At 35.8% G+C, this 20,528-nt stretch overlaps 1 protein-coding gene across 7 annotated transcripts in view; it reads left to right on the top strand.

Annotated features, from left to right (window-relative positions):
- The window catches only part of LOC131439141 (axotactin), a 193,304-nt gene that overhangs the window by 137,996 nt on the left and 34,780 nt on the right, over nt 1-20,528 (top strand). For all 7 annotated transcript variants that reach the window (XM_058609807.1, XM_058609809.1, XM_058609808.1 and 4 more), the window contains 2 exons: nt 17,511-17,795; nt 17,871-18,595. In XM_058609807.1, the coding sequence (XP_058465790.1) occupies nt 17,511-17,795; nt 17,871-18,595 (1,010 nt within the window). The remainder of the gene's footprint in view (nt 1-17,510; nt 17,796-17,870; nt 18,596-20,528) is intronic.

Raw genomic sequence — 20,528 nt, 5'->3', positions numbered from 1 at the left:
TTATTGGGCGATGAATGTAATGAAAAAATGATCGTCATCAACAGGATGGGTTGTAATATGTTTTCGATGCGAATTTCCTTTCTGGTAATAAACTCCTAATGGGAATTTGAACAAATGATTTTCGCTGATTCTCTGCCCTAAGCACCCCTAAAGATGTTTAAGCCTGCAATTTTTGACGTTTCTTTTATGCAAAAAATGGCATGAAATTCGACCATTTCATGGAACTGTATCGAGATGAAAACCCTCACTACTGACGCCATTATGAGTTTCTTAATGAAAGTTTATTACCAGACAGGAAATTCGCATCTTAAACATATTGCAACCCATCCTGTTGATGACGATCATTTTTTCATTACATTCATCGCCCAATAAAAGCGTTCATTCAGCGCTCGGTCATGACTGTCATAGGGTAAGGACTCCCTATTTCATCTCATTTGTAAGGACGTCGCCTTCAAACCCCGATTTAGCCACTAAAATCACTGTAACTATTTCATATTACTACTTCATTCGCCTTGCTCCACGTTGAGAATTGATTCACATTTCTTGAAAATTCAACTAATAATTATAAAACAGCTAAAAACACTAATGATGTTTTCACTACTCTGCTCCTAATTTCATCTCAATGGATTTTTATCCATCCTATCGTTGATCTTTTATTCATCCTATAAATTAGCAATGGCGACAGCAATCAAAACCAAATATTCCACTATTACACTCTCACCCGCATACGCATGGCTGACTAAACTGCCAGCTGGAAAAATATGGCTGGCATACATTCTGGTGACCGACTGCCTCACCGCTGTTAGATATACAACTCAAACGATACAATCGTATCCACCAGAATTTTTCCACATTATTATTGGTAAATAATTTACTCGTTGAGTTATCTAATTAATGGGGCAATGACTTACGGAGATCTAAAGAACTATCTTTTAACATAATTTTTTTAGTGAAAACAGATAGAACAGATATAGACTTTCTATGCAAAGTAATACATATTTTCTATGAAAATATCTGGCATCTCTGTGCACAGCCGTTGAAACACACACACTTCACAGCGTTATGTTGGCGTATAGCGGAATAAAACCAGTGCTACTAGATTTGCCACAATGGTTATTTCATTAGTATTTAACACGTTCTTTCTGGTAATATTCGAAGCCGAAACAGTTCTATTGAAATATTAATATCAATAATATAATTAAACTAATGTCACGGATACCAAAAACATACTTTTTGATGATAATTTGAAGAAGATAAACAATTTTTGTTTTGTAACATTATGAGATAACTTGGCAACTTTGCGAAACCAAATGAGATGAAAACAAAGCGCAATCAAGTGAACGAAGTGAAAAACTTTCATCTCATATTTTTGAAGTCTTTTATTGCTTGTCGGGTAATTTTTGAAGTTTTTAATCGTTAACTAAACAAGTGGCAAGTGAACATAACTAATTATGGAGTCATCCAACATTCAATGGTAGTGTAATTGTGCGAAATAGTGATCATGTTTTGAGACGAATCGATTAGTAGATATTCAAAAACATGACGAACTGTAAATCTTGAGACGAAAATGTGTCCTAAATTGAGAAGTGAGTTTATTTTATATGAAAAAAACGATCACCGAAGAATTTAAAACCATTTCTTTCAATAGGAAAGTGTGACAATAGCTTTTCAAATCATTTTAAAACATTTCACAGATTGCTTCCGGTAGGTTGTAAAATATTATTCATGTTCAAAGTTATGAGGTGAAGGGATGAGATGGAAATAGGAGCTCAGATGAAATAGGGAGCCGTTGCCCTATGTGACATTCATCTTGGGTGGCACGCGCGATATTCATGTGTGACTGCCCGGATACCAGGCAACATGAACAACATGGCAACATGTTTCCAGCACAGGCAATCCAAAGCAAACATCTATAATTTTAGGTACCAGCTTAGGAATTTCACTGACAGTTTCAAATGACAAATAATTAAAAGAGAGGGACCTAAATATTGATTGAAAAAAAACATTCAAGCATTTTCAAGATGCATAGAGCTGTCAAACACCGAAAATTGACATTTTTTTTTAATTACAAACATTTAATGAATGAAAAAGGAAGTCCATATAGGTCTTAAATTGTAAAACTTCTACATTTTCTTGGTGCAAATACTTGTCTTCCAGAAAAAAAAAACAATTTTTGAAAAAATTCAAATATTGTTTGAATGCAAAGGGAAAACAATAGTAAAAGAAAACTACTAGAATATTCTTATATTATCTGGATGGAAAATTAAGCCAAGCCTAGAATTCAGAATTTTTAAGGTGCACAGGGAAAATTCAATTCATTGAAAACATGAACTGAATAGAAAAGGACGTCAATATTGATCCAAAATCACTATTTTTCAGAGTTTTCAAGATGCATAGGTTTGTTAACCAGTGAAAACAAAGAATTTTTGAGAAAAAAAACGAACATTCATTGATTGAAAATGGAAGTCAATTTAACTCTAAAATTGTAAAATTTATATATTTCTAATGTATTTTGGGTTTGAACCGTCTTAAATAATAAATGATAGGTCCTTTGGAGTCCACTATGAAAAAACTATTTCGTTATGATACTAACGTAATAGTGAACGACCGGATACCGGTATTTCGAAACGTTTTTTGCGTTCTTCATCAGTTTCATTATAAATCTGTTTGCTTAGGGTTGTGAATCAGCAAAAATGAACTACTTTTGAAAAAGTTTCAAATATTATTTGAATGACAAGTGAAGTCAATAGAGATATAAAATTACTTGAATCTAGCATCAATATCTAGGTTACGAGAATTGACAAAAAAAAAAGTTTTCCAAATTTGTGAAAAAATCAATTTTTGAACCATTTCAAAAAGAAAATATGATAAATTTTAAAAAATCAGGTACAATATTTTTCGATGGAGAACAATAGGCGAGACCGGGGCTATTTGGTCGAGTTTTGCTTCCGGAATTTCTGCACTCTTTCTGGTTAGACTCATTGATAACCGGCAGTGGTGGTAAAGCATCGATTCCGAACACGACAAAATATGTTCGTTCCGAACCAAAAAGCGAACCACCATCGCGAGTATGAATTAGCCGATACCATCGTTCGAGCAAGCATCGCCGAACCAAGAAGCGATGCTGATGGTGAAAGAACCGATGCTTTTATTTGTGAGCCTATCGTTACTAGTATGTTCATGAACATCCGATTCGAGTACTATAGGCTGTTGCTTCGGATGAACCGAACTTTGTCAGCTGTGGCTGGAAGTTTCAGTTTTTGGGTAGCTTAGCAGAGTATGGTAATCTTGTACATTTCCAGCGAGCGTAGGGTGGCTCAATATGATAAATTGAAAATGTTTTAACATTTGCAAATTCGATATTGAATAAATTGGTGAGTCAATAGCAATTAAAATTGAGTAATTTTGGGCATTTACAACGAGCGTAGGGTGCCTGTAAATGGAAAATAGAAAATATTTTGACTAATCTCATTTCGATGCTCTATTGATTAGTGAATAAATAGCAGTTCGAATTGGATAATTTTTTACATTTTCAGCGAGCGGGGGTGGCGCAATATGAAAATTTGTAATTTTTTTGGTTTTACTAATTTGATGTTTTATTAAATATTGATTCAAAAGCAATTAAAATTTAACAATTTTGGACATTTTCAGCGACCTTAGGGTGGTTCTATTAGAAAAATTGACAAAAAATGTATCTTAGACTAATTCGATGGTCTGTTGATTCTGGAATATTTTTTTACATTTTGATCGAGCGTAGGGTGGTGCAATATGAAAATTTGCATATATTTAAATTGTTGCTGATTTCATGTTCCATTTAATAGTGAATCAAGAGCAATGTAAATTTGATAATTTTGGACATTTTCGACGAGCGTAGGGTGGTGCTATTTGGAAAATTTTAAAATTTTTGACTAATGTCGATTCAATGTCCTATTAATTGGTGAATCAATAGCAGTTCCAATAGGATTTCCAATTTACAGCGAGCGTAGTGTGGTCCTATTTGAAAAATATTAGTATTTAAATTTGCAGATCCTATGCTTTATTGATTGATGAATGAATTAAATTCGAATAGAATAATTTTATACATATCTTGTGGGCGTGGAATGGCTTAATATAAAAATTTGGGAATTCTTTACCTTTTGCTAATTCAATGTTTAATAGATAGCAATTGGAATATTAGAATTTTAAGCATTTTATTCGGTGGTAAGGCAGCTTTATATGAGAAATTGTGAACTATTTTCCTAAATCGGATGCTGTATTGATTAATATATAAATAGAAGTGGTGGTGAACCATCGGATTTAAACATGCAAATCGTCGAAGTGCCTGTGATTTTGATTGTAATTTTTAACGCGCTATTGCTTTGCTCATCAACTGAAATAGAATTTAGTTTTGATGCTGTAGGTAGACATTTCATCGAACCATAAATAATAAAACTACGCATCGAATAGAGCTCAATTGACCTTCGCCGATGGTCTGCCAACTAAATGGTTTGGTACATATTGCTCCGCCGAACAGCAAGCGAACATTACCATAAACCGAATAAACAGCTTTTGCATATTTTTGCTAGGAAAACATTTCTAAACAAATATGTATAAAGCATTGGTGCTCGGTTCCCGCTTTACCGCTGGCATGAAATTGTAAATAGTTTAAAAATTACGCTCGCTGAGAATATTCAAAATTAACAAACGTCGCTCGCTCGCTAGAAACGTCCAAAATCATCCAATTCTACCTGCTACTGATTCGCTCATCTATTGGACATTAAAATACCAAAAATCAAAATATTTTCAAATTTTTATATTAAACCCCCCTACGATCGCTGAAAATGTTCTTATCATCATCATGAAAATCATCTTATTTGAACTGCTATAATTCATCAATCAATAGAGCATCGAATTGACATTAGTCAAAAATTTTACCATTATACAGATAGAACCATCCTATGGTCCCTGAAAAGCAATTAGTAATTGTTATTAATTCACTATTAAATGAAACATTTTATCAGCAAAAGTCAAAATACTTACAAGTTTTCATATTGCGCCATCCTACACTCACCGAAAATGCCCAAAATTATTCAATTCGAACTGCTATTGATCCAACAATCAACAAACCATTGAATTGGTATTAGTCAAAAATTTTACAATTTTTCGAATAGAAAAACCCTACGGTGGCAGATAATTTCCAAAGATTTTCTACTATTTAGTAAATCATCGAATTAGTAAAGAAATCCAAATTTTCAAATTTCGCCACTCTACGCTCTCTGAAAATGTCTAAAATTATCCAAGTTGAACTGTTATTGATTCAACAATCAATAGAACATCAAATTTAAATACGCTCGTTGAAAATACCTGAAATTACTTAATTTTCTTTGCTATTGACTCACCAGTTTATTAAACATCGAACTTGCAAGAGTAAAAAAAATACCTTTTCATATTGAGCCACTCTACGATTGCTGAAACGTTCCAAAATATTCAATTAAAAAAATAAAATTTGCAAAAGATCCAAAACTTACTCCAAAATAATACCATTTGAATTGCTATTGATCGATTTATCAATTGAATAAAACAATTTTTTGTGCTAATCACGTGTGCATTGATAATTTCAAACCAGGATGCGAGAATTGAAATCAACAAACCATCGTATCGAACGCAGTTTACTCGGCCCTCGTCGATGGTCCGCCAACCGAACGGTTCGAATCAGATTGCTTCGCCAAACACCGAGCACAAAACACCTTCGCATTAACCGAGGGAATAGTTTTCGAACCTATCGCATGCTTACGCTCGGTGAACATTTTTGAGTAAATTTGCAGAAGCATCGGCGTTCGGTTCGCAATTTACCACCACTGATAACCGGATTGCTCTGCTATGAGGATACACCTTTTGAGGAAATATGAGTTGGTTTTTCATTTCCGAATAAAAACAATTCAAATGTGGAGAAAAAAATCGGCCAACCCCCCAGGTATGTGAAACACATGAAATGCATCTATGGAAAACGGGAGGTTACACTGGAAACCGATATACTATTTTGTAAGGTTTTGAATATCCTTTTCAGCGATATCGATATTTTTGGAAATCGAATGTAAATTTATTCGCTTTACAGTGCCGAAAAAAGAATAAGCGTGCTCCTGTACAAACGACAAAACAAAAACACCTGAATTAGGTCGATACATGAATAACTTCACAAAAATCACTATAGATGTCCCCACTGCGCATAACAGCCTTTTCAGAAAAGCCAATCGGCCAAGCTTCCCTGGTCTCCCCTAGTATCGAATGTCCTGAATTTCGGAGCGATTGTATATCATTTTGTCATGGATGTGTCATATTTTTGATAACTATCGATTTTACTTTTTATCCAAATAGTTTTCGAAAACTTTCAAAATTTATCAATTTAGGTAGTTTGACGACCCTATGCAGTTTGAAAATAATTGAATCCAGACAGTGGCGTCTCGTGACAAAATCAACTAGTTGTGCACTACTTATGTGGTATGATAGCAGATGTAACAGTCCGTTGTAAGTGAAAACGAATTGAGGAATGGAGATTCGTTTGCTGTTTTCAATACAATGAGATAACGGTATACTTTCGAATGGAATTTTTTATTAAACAAACAAATCCCAGAGCTGCGCTGAGTAATTATTTCTCTTCTTGAATCTGTGCAATAACTCATGTGCACGGAAACGACACTACCAGAGCGACAACAGATACTTGAAATTTTATGTCTGATGTATATGAGATGCGTGTAAATACACGCAATTTCGGTGCAATCCAACCTGCTTTCATCGAATAAATAAAGATTCCAGAAAAATAGTTGAATTTGGATAGGATTGGGGCCGCAGTTCATCCCTTGAATTCGACCGGTTGTGCAGTGCACGATGTGCATATGATGACGAAACGCCACTGAATCCAGCGATTTTTCATCAATAGTGACTTAATTTTTCAGTCAAATAGTTTTCCGAAATTTTGGTTTTTCGTAAGTAGCATCACCTTATGCATCTCGAAAATACTTTAATTTAGTAATTTTCGATATTTATTGATTTTCCTTGTCATCCAGTTAATATTTAAAAGCATTTAGGAGTTTTTGGTTTGTACAAAAAGTACATATTTCGTTTCAATTTCTTCGCGTTTCACCTTCGGCTCATCGGTGCTTAAGGCAGTTCAAATTGAGCCGCTATCTCCGCCTAACTGCTCAATTTGAACCGCTAAACAGACGCAAAGTTCACACAACTTATTACAAGCCATTCTCTCATTACATTCATCATCCAATACGACCATAACAGTCGCTGCTACATTCATTCAGCGCCCGGATAGCAGGCAACATGAAATTTCCCATGCAGATGACATTAAAAAAATATTAGCAGTTCACAGCACTGTTGACAATCTTTTACCTTTTTGGTTACAGTGAAACAATTTACTATATTGGTTTGTTAACACGTAACAAGTCACCATAACCATAGCTTAACTGAGATTGAAAAAGATGGAACAGCAGAAATAACGCTTACCAAACGATACTCGAAAGAGGGCTTCGCAAATTTTCATTTCTGCTATTTCATCCATAAATCTTTTTTTCTCAGTCAGTTTTGCCTTTATCATATAGAAAGGCTATACTATCACTGTAAAAATTGACTTTTAAACCGAGGCCTATTCGACTCAGTTCATCGAATACACAAAATGTTCGTGTGTAAGTATGTGTACATGTAACAAAAGTCGAGTGCACACTCAGTTTTCTCGAAGATGGCTGGACCGATTTTCACTAACTAAAAATCAATTGAAAAGCCTTTCGGTAATTTTTTCACAGACGGCTGAGTAGATTTTTACAAAGTTAGACTCAAATTAAAGGTTTCATGGTCTCAAAGACTGCTATTGACTTTTGTTCGGGTGCGACTTCCAGTTCCGGAACAACAGAGGGAAGTGTGTTTAAAACTCATTTCGTCCTATAGAGCGAAAATGCAAAAGAAAACGCATAATTTTTATGCACTTGGCTCAAAGCTTTTTATAATTTAGGTGGGTTATGCGTGTACTCACTCAAACTTTTAAGTTCTTGTTCAAGATTCAAATAAAAGTTTTTTTGGAGAATCTCTTTATAATAATAATGAAAACATGAGTTATATGAGAAAGACATAATAATAATAATAATAATAATAATAATAATAATAATAATAATAATAATAATAATAAAAATGAAAACATTAGTTATATGAGAAAGGCATTATTACACTAGGTGGATTAAAACCACTGTTTCACTTTTTTTGATTCATTTTTTTTTACATTTAATTATCAACTTAACAGTACATACGAAGAATAAGTATTGTCATATCCTTATAAAAGCAAATCCAAAAATTCCCAGGAGAAATGTCAGCAAAAACAAGATCGGTGTGCTCCAGTTTGTATGAAACTATGCACACGTCTTCAATAAGGCAAACCATAAACCTTGCACGGATTGGGAGACCGATTCGACTCAAGAACGATTTTGGAAAAGAGCGAATGCAATTTTGCATGCATTTCACTTAAATCATTGTAACTAAAATACTGTCACCCGTACAAAAAAACGGTTCAACAAAAATTTGTAAGAAATCAATGGGTAACTATAGAAACATGTGCACTGAGAAAAAGTTGAATGCTTTTTTAAAATTAGAAAATTATTCCAAAGAATTAAATTAAAAATAGACATCTTTAATATCATATGTCATATTTTACTTTCAATTTCTTACTATTTGATTGTTGTTCTTTCAAAAATGAAATAAAGATACAAAAGAAAATGATTTGAGTATTACGAGCAATGAATTTACTCATAGTAACCTTTCACCTAGAAATAAATGTTATCGAGATATTTAGACGTGAAATTGCTGGAGAAACTGACTTTTGATTGGAGCTGTACCAGTGTAATTCGTCATTCAACTCAACTTGACGAGATCGGAAAATGTATGTGTATGCGTATGTATGTATGTGTTCCTTTTCACGTTTTTCCTTTTTTTATAAATAAAAAAAATAGGTATAGAATTCGCTCAAACTTTAGGAAAATTTTCCGAGGCCCGGAGAGCCGAATGTCATATACCAATCGATTCAGCTCGACTAACTGAGCAAATGTCCGTGTGTGTGTGTGTGTGTGTGTGTGTGTATGTGTGTTGTCAACTAAGAGGTCGAGATCTCAGAGATGGCTGGACCGATTTTGATCAAACTAGTCGCAAATGAAAGGTCTCCCCGTCACCCTGAACGCTATTGAATGGTTTTGAGATCGGATGTTTACTTTTTGAGTTCTACGAAGTTTTATGTCAAAACTGTCCCCCTATTCCAGCAGTAGAAGTTTTGAGCGCTATCTGGCAAAGAAATTCTTGGGAACAACATAAAACACGGTTTTTTATACTGTTGCATACATTTGTTTCAGAAAAGACTGTGTATTGCATATATTTTGCCTCGGACCGATTTTAGCACGGTTCGTTTTTGGCAACATAATCGTTCGAATATGGCATATGTAAACCAGATGATGGCAGAATTGTCGAGTTGAAAGCAATTCCATAGTTATATTGATTCAAACTACTTACAGCAATAAATGCTGGAAGAACATAACAGCCATATACCATTCGAATCAGTTTGTCGAGATCAGCAAATGCGTGTGTGACAAATAATTTCACTCAATTTTTTTCGGAGATGACTCAACCGTTTTCTACAAACTCAGTTTCATATGAAAAGTCGTATACTCCCAAACAAGGTTCCTAAATTACGTTTGGATCCGACATCTGGTTTTAGAGCTACAGGATGATATGTGAAACGAAATTGAAACTGTGTAACTAATTTTTCTCGTAGATGGCTGAACCGATCTGAGATTCAAATGAAATCTAAGAATCATCTAAGATTCAAATGAAAAGTTTTAAGATTCTATAAAAGATCTTGTTTTTCAGTCAGATCCAACCTTCGGTTTCGGAGATACAGGGTGATTGGTATGAAAATGTCTATTTCACATAAATTAATCAGGTTTATCGGGTTAGCAGATTTGGATAGTCGATAATCAAATAAACTTATTTCATTTTTGGTTGTATTCAGTTCTTGTTTTGGAAGGTACTCAAAAATTTAATTCGCACTACGATTCCTCAAAGATGTCTACATTGATTTTCAAACATTTTGAAACAAATGTAAACTATACAGCTACTCAGGTGAATTTGTCTGACTTCGGCTACACCGAATTTCGAGCTTTAAAGCTGGCCTCAAGAATATTGCAATTTATTCGTCATATGTCATTCGAATCGGTTTGGGTTATGCTGGTTCCTGAATACCGGCTCTGGAAGTACCTTAAATTACATCGACATATCATGAAATGTTTAATCGATTGTTACACTTTTAGATTCAAATTCGATCCGATTTGCAGTTTCGGTATTACAGAGTAATGAGTGATTAAAATCTCAAATTGCCACTTAAAACGACGGACATTAGAATAATGTCATGAAAACTGAAACACCGAAGAATATTCATGCAAAAAACACATGCGGATTGATAAAAAAAAGGTATCATCTCACTGCTAGGTGGATTAAGCATGTTTTTTTCTATACGCTCATTTTTTCGGAGATAGCTTAACTGATTTCAACAAGCTTAGGCTCATTTGAAAGCTACTATTAGATTATGGATAAAATTTGAAAATGAAATGGATAGCACTTTTGGTTCCGGAGATGTAATCGTAGAAGTGACGTAACCGACAAGTAGCACTTTTTTCAAAAAGTAACAAATGATCAAGTTCAAATGTATTATTTTCAATACATTTAATTTGAGTACTGTTACCGAATATGTGACACAACTGCTTTTCTGAACTACCCGAATTAATCCGAATGAATTTATTAGGTGTACAACTTTGCTTCCGCCGTTTTTTCCAAAATTTAAAGCTTTATTGCGAAAAAGTGCTTACAGATGTATTATTAAAAGTATTGTCCGTCGCTAGCGACAACTTTCTCCCATCTTTCCGGAAATTTTCGGATCCCGGCTCGAAAAAAGGAGTCCTTTTTTGACGCTATCCATGAAGCAATCCATTTTTCCAACTCTTCGAAGGATTGAAAATGTTGATCTGCCAGGCCGTGTGACATCGAACGGAATATGTGGAAGTCAGAAGGGGCGACATCTGGGGAATACGGCGTGTGGGGCAAGACTTCCCATTTCAGCGTTTCCAGGTACTTTTTGACCACTTTTGCGACGTGAGGCCGAGCATTGTCGTGGTGGAGGATGACTTGGCCATGTCGCTCTTGATACTATGGCCGCTTTTCTTTTAGCGCGCGATTTGGTTTTTTCTCTTCCACCATCATGTTTGTCTTCGACATCGAAATCACTATTTTTAAAACGTTGAAACCACTCCCGACACGTCCTTTTACTCATAGCAGCATCACCGTAAGTTTCTGAAAGCATTCGATGCGCTTCAGTTGCATTTTTTTTCGAATTGTAACAGAAAAGTAAAACTTCCCGCAAATGGCGAGAATTGGGCACATAAACAGACATTTTCGAGCGTGAATAATACGAAAACAAGAACAACTGTCACTGAAATGGCGATGACAATTCGTTAGGCACTGTACACACTCACTTTAAAGGCATTATCATCTATGTATTTTAACCAGCCTCAGCCGGTACAGCCACCTATCGGAAAACGGCGGAAGCAAAGTTGTACACCTGATATATCAAAAATGAGCCGAAATTTATGTTAGAAATGATAAAAGAAAAACATTATCACACCAATAGGTGGATTACGAATAGGTTTTTTAGCAACATCTTGGATACCCTTTATGTGCCATTTACGGTTTTCGAGTAACGTAATTCTGTTTTTCTAAATTTTTTAACGAGGATAATTGTATTGCTAGATCGCATTTACATTCACTATTGAGCATCCCTCGGAAATGTTTCCGAAACGCAAAACTATGGCAAACGGTTACTGGATCAAACCTCTTTCGGCATCAGTCACCCATCTGCACAGCAGTGAGATATTTTGTCAACGGTTGGGCCGACGGAAATTGACTGCTTTAGCAGCTGTCAGAATAAGTCATGAAGTTTATCGCCCTACCATAAACACAGGATCCAACTGGAAGGATATCTTCATCTAAAGTGAAGAACCGCCGACGTGTGAGACAGAGTGGGACGATTGGTTTGTAAAGTGGCACACCATCCGGTGCCTGGTCTTCCGAGCATCAGTTACTGACGACTGTCGGCACTGCATAGTAGGCATGGCAGAGTTGAATATGCACTCAAATAGGGTCAGACACCGGAAGATTCATGCTATTGATGGAAATTCATAAAGCTATTGCTCAGATGGTGCTTTATTACCACCGGTTTGCTCCTGGGTTATTTCTGGTCATGTGGTGCTGCCAGGAGTATGGAACGCAAAATCCCAGTGAGTTGCAAAGTAATGGCTGATAGATAGCACCAACTCCGGCAGGATAGGTAATCTGTATTAATAGAGCTGTCCGGTCAGTGTGGTTCAATTGACTTGGGACGGATTTGATCTAATAAATAGAATGGACAGGAAATGAGATATATAATTCAATGATGGGAAATATTCATCCATCTTCTATGGTATCGCCTTGTTCGCACGTCTGATTGATTATGCATATTTCATCTAACTACTCGGAACAAATACGAACAGAACCTATTGTTCTCAGTCTTTCGTTACTATCGTGCATTTTCTAATGGCAACAGATTTCTAATGATGTTCCATAAAGTAGCCTCAACTTGGTCAGCGTATTCATATGTTTCGAGTGCTTTTGCTATAATATCGAACATATATGTCCAAACAATAGCCAAAATCTAATACCATACCTATTCGACATATCAACAAAACCTGCAAGACTAAACGTCGTCCTTTATTTCGAGACTATCCCGACGGTTCACTGCAGGGTAAGTAAGCTTGTAATTGAAAGCTTGTAAGGAATATCAAAAAGAGATAAACTGATTACATTTAAGGCATCAGTGCCGTTGCTGCACACACTGACAACGAACGGCAGCTAATCTCTGACCTCGGTGAAAGCCAGTTCAGCTCAGGAAAGAGCCAGAACCTCATGACTTAGAAAGTCAAGCTTTCGAAAGAGGAACAGTATCCGTTCAAGGTAAGCTCGAAACAAATTGGTATGCTTTTACGGAAGCGGATCGAGTCAAGATGGAATTGTTAAGTTTACCGGTTATTAGAAAATCCAAAATTAAACTATGTCAATTAATTGCAAGATCATCCGATGTACTGTTGTTGAAAATAAAACACTATTTTTCATCACTCAGAAACGCCTTCGTCGTCAATCTTTGTCTATGAGTTAATTTTTTCGTTTTATCCCTACTTTTATGAATGATTTGTTGGATTTTTCAAAATTTCGGCAACACAAACTGAAATCCAGCCCGGTTTTTTTACTAAAGTTCTCGAGCGAAATAACGTTCTTCAGTTAATCGTTCAGTCCGTCAGTTTTCTTTTAATCAGAATAATGTGCCTTCATGGAAAAAACTGATGAAACTGACATGAAAGCAAACGCAAAATGAACTAAGGTTCATTGGAACTGTCCGGAAAACTGAACATGTATGAGCCGCTAAAGATCAACTCAAGATCACTATGTCCCATACCAATAATATAAAATTACTTTTGTTAAACCTACACGAACATAACATAACTTCTCATATCTAGCTGAATGGACATCATTTGACAGCTGACGGTGGTTTGTTCGTATATTCATTCTACTTTCGATACACAGAAAAAAATTATGAATTTTACTGGTGACACAATTCTACAAACGATACAATTCTTTGCTATTTAATTTTTCAAATGACACAATATTCCACTCGCATAGAATTTTACACGTTCCGAGCGTAATTTGCACTTGGTTACCAAATGCCGCTGTGTGGATTAATATGCACAGTAAGAAAAATTTACATCTTTATAGATGCACATAAATGGAGCGTCGCGATTCACTTACATTCACAACTCAAAGCATGTAAAGATGAGTCATATCAGTAACTTCACAGTTAATGTAGCTTAAGTTTACATCGATACAGACGCAAAGTTTATTTTTACATGTTAGGAGATGTATTATTGTGTCATCGTAGAAGAAATTACGGCATGCTTGAATTTACGTCAAGCGTACATTTAATTTTTTTTAAGAGTGTGTATCAATTATTCAACGAAAATATATGTGCTTCTGTGGTGCATTAGAGTTATCGATGTGCTTGTGATTTGGCGTTTCTCGGTTCAAGTCGCGCTGTTGTCATCGATCTTTTGTTTTTATTTCATTTGAATTCAAGCCATGTAATTTTCATAGCACACAATTTTACATGTTCTTGAATATAAATCTGTGTGAAATACGACGCTCCATTTATGTGCATCTTATAAGATGTAAAATCACAAGATTTTTACGAACTGTATAAGTTAAGACTGTAAACACACCACCGGTACATGTCAAACATGAATTTTATTCATAACAGGTTCATTTTTTATGTCATTCTTGTAAAGCCTAATTGCACAGAAAGAAAAGATGAAACTTACAAGACATGTAAACCGATAGTACTATGAAATAGACAACAGTTGAAACGAAAATCTGATTTAAAACCATGATTGATGTAAAATTACATTGAAATTCATTTAGTTTTTCATTGAACAAGACTGTATATTTTCAAACCGCTTCCTTTTGTAATGTAAATTTCCAGTCAATTGCGTGCTCCAAATATGTGCATGAAAATAAATGTAAAATCACAAAATATTTTTATCTGTGTGTGAACCGATGAACTCAGTAATGACGTGCTTTTTAAAAAAATAAACATGTTTAACAGATTTTCGCGTATAATTTTATGGACCCCATTGTTTCTATTGCAAATTGATCATGATACAGATCAATTTGCAATAGAAGCAATGGGGTCCATAAAATTATGAGATATTAGAAAAAATTTAAAGGTCCTATTTGAATAGTACACCCAAACCTCCATTTACGTAATAATCGGGACTTCGTAAAACGTTGTAATGAGTTAAAAAAAAGTTTACGTTATTTGTAATTTTCAACGTAAAAAAGTTTTCCCTATAAATGTATATTATTGGATATGTATAATATAATGGATAACTATGGAACGAAAATTATTAGTATTTGCAGGAAAAGGATGTTCTAGGTCGCATCAATTTCCAAGATGGCGACTTCCGGTTTATTGATATTCCTTGAAAACCCTTATAATATGGGTATTTTTGGAACGGGTTTGATGAGTAGATGTTGGAAAAAGATGTTTGCAATGATTGGGGTTTGATGAGTACATGTCGGAAAAAGACGTTTGAGGTGATTCAAAATTCCAAGATGGCGACTTCCGGTTTATTGATATTCCTTGAAAACCCTTATAATATGGGTATTTTTGGAACGGGTTTGATGAGTACATGTCAGAAAACGATGTTTGAGGTGGTTTTAAATTCCAAGATGGCGACTTCCGGTTTATTGATATTCCTTGAAATACCCTCATTATAAGGGTATTTTTCAAACGTTCCAAAAATACCCCTATTATAATGGTTTTCAAGGAATATCAATAAACCGGAAGTCGCCATCTTTGAATTTTGAATCACTTCAAACATCGTTATCTGACATGTACTCATCAAACCCGTTCCAAAATACCCATATTATAAGGGTTTTCAAGGAATATCAATAAACCGGAAGTCGCCATCTTGGAATTCATCGTTTTCCGACAACTACGCATCAAACCCATTCCGAAAATATTTATATTGTAGTAATTTCCATGGAATATGAATGAGCGGGAAATGATTTTCATTGTATGCAAAAACCTCTTTTTGCCTTTCTCATATAGAAAGGTTATGCAATCACTGTGAAAACTGATTTTTAAACCGAGGCACGGAGGGCCGAGTGTCATATACCATTCGACTCAGTTCGTCGAGTACGCAAAACGGCTGTGTGTGTATGTGTGTGTGTGTGCGTATGTGTGTATGTAACGTTTTTTTGCACTAACATTTCTCGGAGATGGCTGAACCGATATTTTCAAACTTAAATTCAAATGAAAGGTCTTGTGGTCCCACACAAAATTCCTGAATATTATTTAGATCCGACTTCCGGTTCCGGAATTATGGGGTAAAATGTGCAAAAAATTGTGAAAATAAGTGCACTAACTTTTCTCAGAGATGTCTGAACCGATATTTACAAACTTAAATTCAAATGAAAGGTCTTATGGTCTCAAACAAAACTCCTGAATATTATTTGGATCCAACTTCCGGTTCCGGAATTATGGGGTGAAATGTGCAAAAAAGTGAAAATATGTGTTCTAATTTTCTCATAGATGGCGCGACCGATTTTCACAAACTTAGTCCTGTGGTCCCATACATAATTCCTGAATTTCGACTACGACTTCCGGAACCGGAAATATAAGGTAAAGTGCGTTAAAGTTTTTTTTTACCAACACTGAAAGGGGCGAAAAACCGTAAAAAGTTTTCTAAATCGACCTCAAATCTTCTCCAATTAATAGTTTTTATCAGGTCAAACAAACTGATTTCGATTATTCATTTAGGAATCGAAGAAAATTATTTTGAAGAATACCACAGTATTATAGTGTCTAATTTCATGACAATAGTCTAGCGTCGACAACCTTTTGAGTTGGAAGAGCCTAAAACTACACTTTACTATATATCATAGTTTTGAACGAGCCAATAAATATTATCTTCAAACTACCACGTAAGTAGAACTTAAATAAATAGGGAACCAATCAACTGCATACTGTTTCAACACCAGTGTTAAAATAAAAATATTCGTTTAATCCACTAGTGACTGAAAAGCCGATCATCACAAAAAAGTTTAAAAGAATCCAGTCGATAGTCTCCTCAATCGATGTCGGGTTGTAATTTCTTATATCTGATTCATTTTCATTTTTGTCTTTCTTTATAGAAAGGTATTAGAATTGCTGGAAAACCCGACTAGCGAACGGAGCCTCGGAGACCCATAGTGTTATATAGCAATCGACTCAGTTTGACGAGATCGGAAAATGTCTGTGTGTGTACACTTTTCGAAGATATTTTTACCGCTCAATTTTCTCAGAGATGGTTGAACCAATTTTAACAAACTTAGGCTCGTTTGAAAGCTACTGACAGGCCATCAAATAGCTGTGACATCTGTTTCCGGAGATATGATGGTATAATTGACGTAACCGACAAAACGCGTTGTTTTTTACCGCTCTAATATATATAAGAGTGCCAATATTTTGAGATCACCTCTAATTTCGTTAAGCGCAAGTGCTCCAAAGTTTAAGCACCTCGAGGAAACAGACGAGTTCGCCAGTACCTAATCCTACCTGTTGAAGGTCGAGATGTGCTCTGAAAATATGATGTTTTGAAAGTCCTTGACTATGTGTTTTTCAGACAGTAATCTATTTTCAAGAGAAATTTTATAACTTCAAATAAAATGTTTTTGTTTGGATGAATTCATCTGTTTGCTCCTATTACTAGCAATTTCAATAAGTTCAGAAAAATACTGATAAAAACCTAGGTCTAACGTTACGTTTTTTTGCCGTTTATATTTATCGTTTCACACCGACCATCATCTACCAGGTTTGAGCTCGGAGGAGAAGCTGCACGGTGTCAAGTACATTATCGAATCATTCGTCGGCTGCATTCGTAACGTGATGCTGAGTTCGGGAAAAGCTGCCTCGGACGTTCTGCCCATCACACCACTGATCGCAACGAAGCACGAGAACGTGAAGGAAGGCTGCCGCAACAAGTGTCACTCCAGGCAGAACCTGTGCTTTGCCAGTTCCCGCTGCATTAACCACTACTACGATATCTCATGCGACTGCTTCGGGACCAAGTACGAGGGTGAACACTGTGATATCTATAGTGAGTATCTTTTGAGAGAAAAAAAACATACTGCCGTTTCATATTGATAAAATTTGTCTCTCCCCCCTTAAATAGCCGGTTCAGTACTAACGCTTCGAGGCTCCAGCTACGTATCCTATCGTATTTACGACTGGAAGGATCGGATTCACGCACCGGTCACCAGAATCAGTATGATGTTCAAAACTAACTTTGACGATTCGGCACTGTTCTACGCGAGCGGCGAATCGCTGAAACCTCAATATATTGCAGTTTCAATTAAAAATCATTCCGCCTACATCGAGATGGACTTCGGAGATGGCGTCATGACGGCAGTACTGGGGCAAGACCTCACCAAGCATTACTGGCACAATATGACCATCTTCCATGACCATAGCCAAGTCACGGCCATTCTGGATGACCACATGAAGATTATGCAAATTCCAGGCGAAATTCACAATTTACTGTTTGATCCGGAAATTTACTTCGGTGGCGGGCCGAATCTTTCAAAGCGCAAGGGACTGGCATCCAATAACAACTTTGTGGGCTCTTTGAAGTATGTGTTCTACAACGACGTGTCCGTTCTGTTCGAGCTGAAGAAGGGTAATCCCAAGGTGCACTACATCGGCACCCTGCAGGAAGAGTTCCACGACACCGAGGTGGACGTCATTCCGATTACATTTTCCTACGCCAAATCCCACATCTGGTGGCCGATGAACAACGAGGATGTATTGAATCTGAAATTCGATTTCAAAAGCAGCAAAGCAACGGCCGTGCTGGCCTACAGTGAGGTGAAAACCAGCGAAGGTCAGGGATTCTGGGAGGTAGGTGTATCGGGTCCCAATTCCCATTGCCAATAAATCATTTAATCATTAGAGAGTAATGATGTCAATTTGATGAATGCCCGCAGGAGAGAAGGACTTTCTCAGAGGTATTATCGTTCATATCAGTAGAATGTCCTTCCTTAGTGTTGAATTAGAAAAACGATTGATTTAGTGAGAGTACTTCCGTTTAGCAGAAAGGAATGTGTTGGACAATCAAGATTACTTTTTTTTCAAAATTTGTTTATACTTTCTACTTAAAACAAAGTTTATCATTCACAATTGCCAAAAAAAAACATGGAGTAATTTGATTGCCATTTCAAAGGCAGTTACTAGGGGAAAGTCTTATAAAGCGTCTCTGCTAGCCAAAACGATCCCTTTCTTTTAAAGTATTCAAAACTTTTCTAAAAAAAAGTTAGTTTTTGGCAGTTGTCATTTTCTGAGAAAATATGAAAAACAATTAAAATATCATTAATCAGCATTTCGAAGGTTTTGCCTATATAAGTATTTCATCCGTATAAGACGTCTAATAGGCGGTTGCAACTTAGTAACTAACTCTCTAATGTATTCACGGTATTAACCAGCAGAGAAAAATAGCCATTTCTTTGATATACAATATTTTTCGAGCTAAAATTCTGTTTTATAAGTTTATAACGATTATTTACAAAAAATGTTGCGTTTGGAGTATCGGAAACGTTACTTTCAATTGCTATTAGTATGATTACGCAAATGATTTCTGATGCAACTAATACTTCCTTTTCTGCTTTTTTTTCTGTTTTGACATTTTAAGGAACATAATTGTTCTGAGGCATAATGTCTCTTATTGTGGGGCACACCACTGATTTGTTGTGAGGCATTTTTCTTCCGTATTTAATTCTCAAAACGAATCTAATTGAATAGTTGTTCTTGTCTTTGTCATAAAGACAGACATCCTGAACAATCGACTTTCAAACCGGAACCTTACCCGTCGATTCGACATTTTTTCTCTCTCTCTCTCTCTTCTCTCTGTTTAGGTCAGTGGTTCCCAAACTTTTCTGGTCGAATGCCCATTTTGATTTTAATATTCGTTCTGCTGCCCACCAAGAAGATAAAAAATATTAAAATTCTTCGACAATCGAATCATCATTTTACAGTTAACGCGGTAGACATTAGTTATTAATTCAAGATCCTATCGATCAAACGTTGGGTAAGGATAATAGTAGTCAATAGAGATGCAACGAAATATAACACACAATTAGGTTTTGCACGAACATGACATAACCTCACAAAAATGAACAGAATGAACTTTTTTTGACAGTCGACGTGTACTTGTTTACAGTTTAAAAGTTCATCAGAAGTTCATCGTTCGAATGTAAAAATTGCAAGTCGCCTCACACTCAACAGATTCATACATAAATCGCTCCTTGATGCTGGAAACACATACAGCGTAATCTTTTTAGTTATTTTCATTGTGGAATACGCTTTTAACAGGCACTTTTTCGTCATTTTTTCAATTTTTAACTTGCAGTCGCAAAACAAAACAAGTACACGGCAACTGTCAAAGATGAACTTGATTCATCGGCAGTTCATTTGTGTCGTCATCGTGCAAAACCTAATTGCTCAACCGGCGAATTAAAGAGAGATCGCCCGGTAGGGGAAATGTGCAATAAGTTTTTGTGTGTGAACAGTCAGATCAAATACCAAGTTCTTCTCTACCGGGAAGTCTTCTAAGTTGTGTGTACTCACATCCACAGTAGTTCAGTTGGCAGAACGATTTCCCCGAACGATTCGATTTGTAACTGTCTCTGAGAGCTTGTGACGTCAGTTTTTGATTTCATTCTATTTTCTTGTTTTAGATTTTATCATTCATAATTCCAGTCTGTCTTTTCGTTGGGAACAAAAACGAAAAGCGAAAACATTTGAAATCAAACAGTTTATTTGCGACCCGCAATGTTCC

This window comes from Malaya genurostris, chromosome 3 (genome assembly GCF_030247185.1).
Source record: "Malaya genurostris strain Urasoe2022 chromosome 3, Malgen_1.1, whole genome shotgun sequence".
Lineage (NCBI taxonomy): Eukaryota > Metazoa > Arthropoda > Insecta > Diptera > Culicidae > Malaya > Malaya genurostris.
This window is presented reverse-complemented; position numbering and strand designations above follow the sequence as displayed.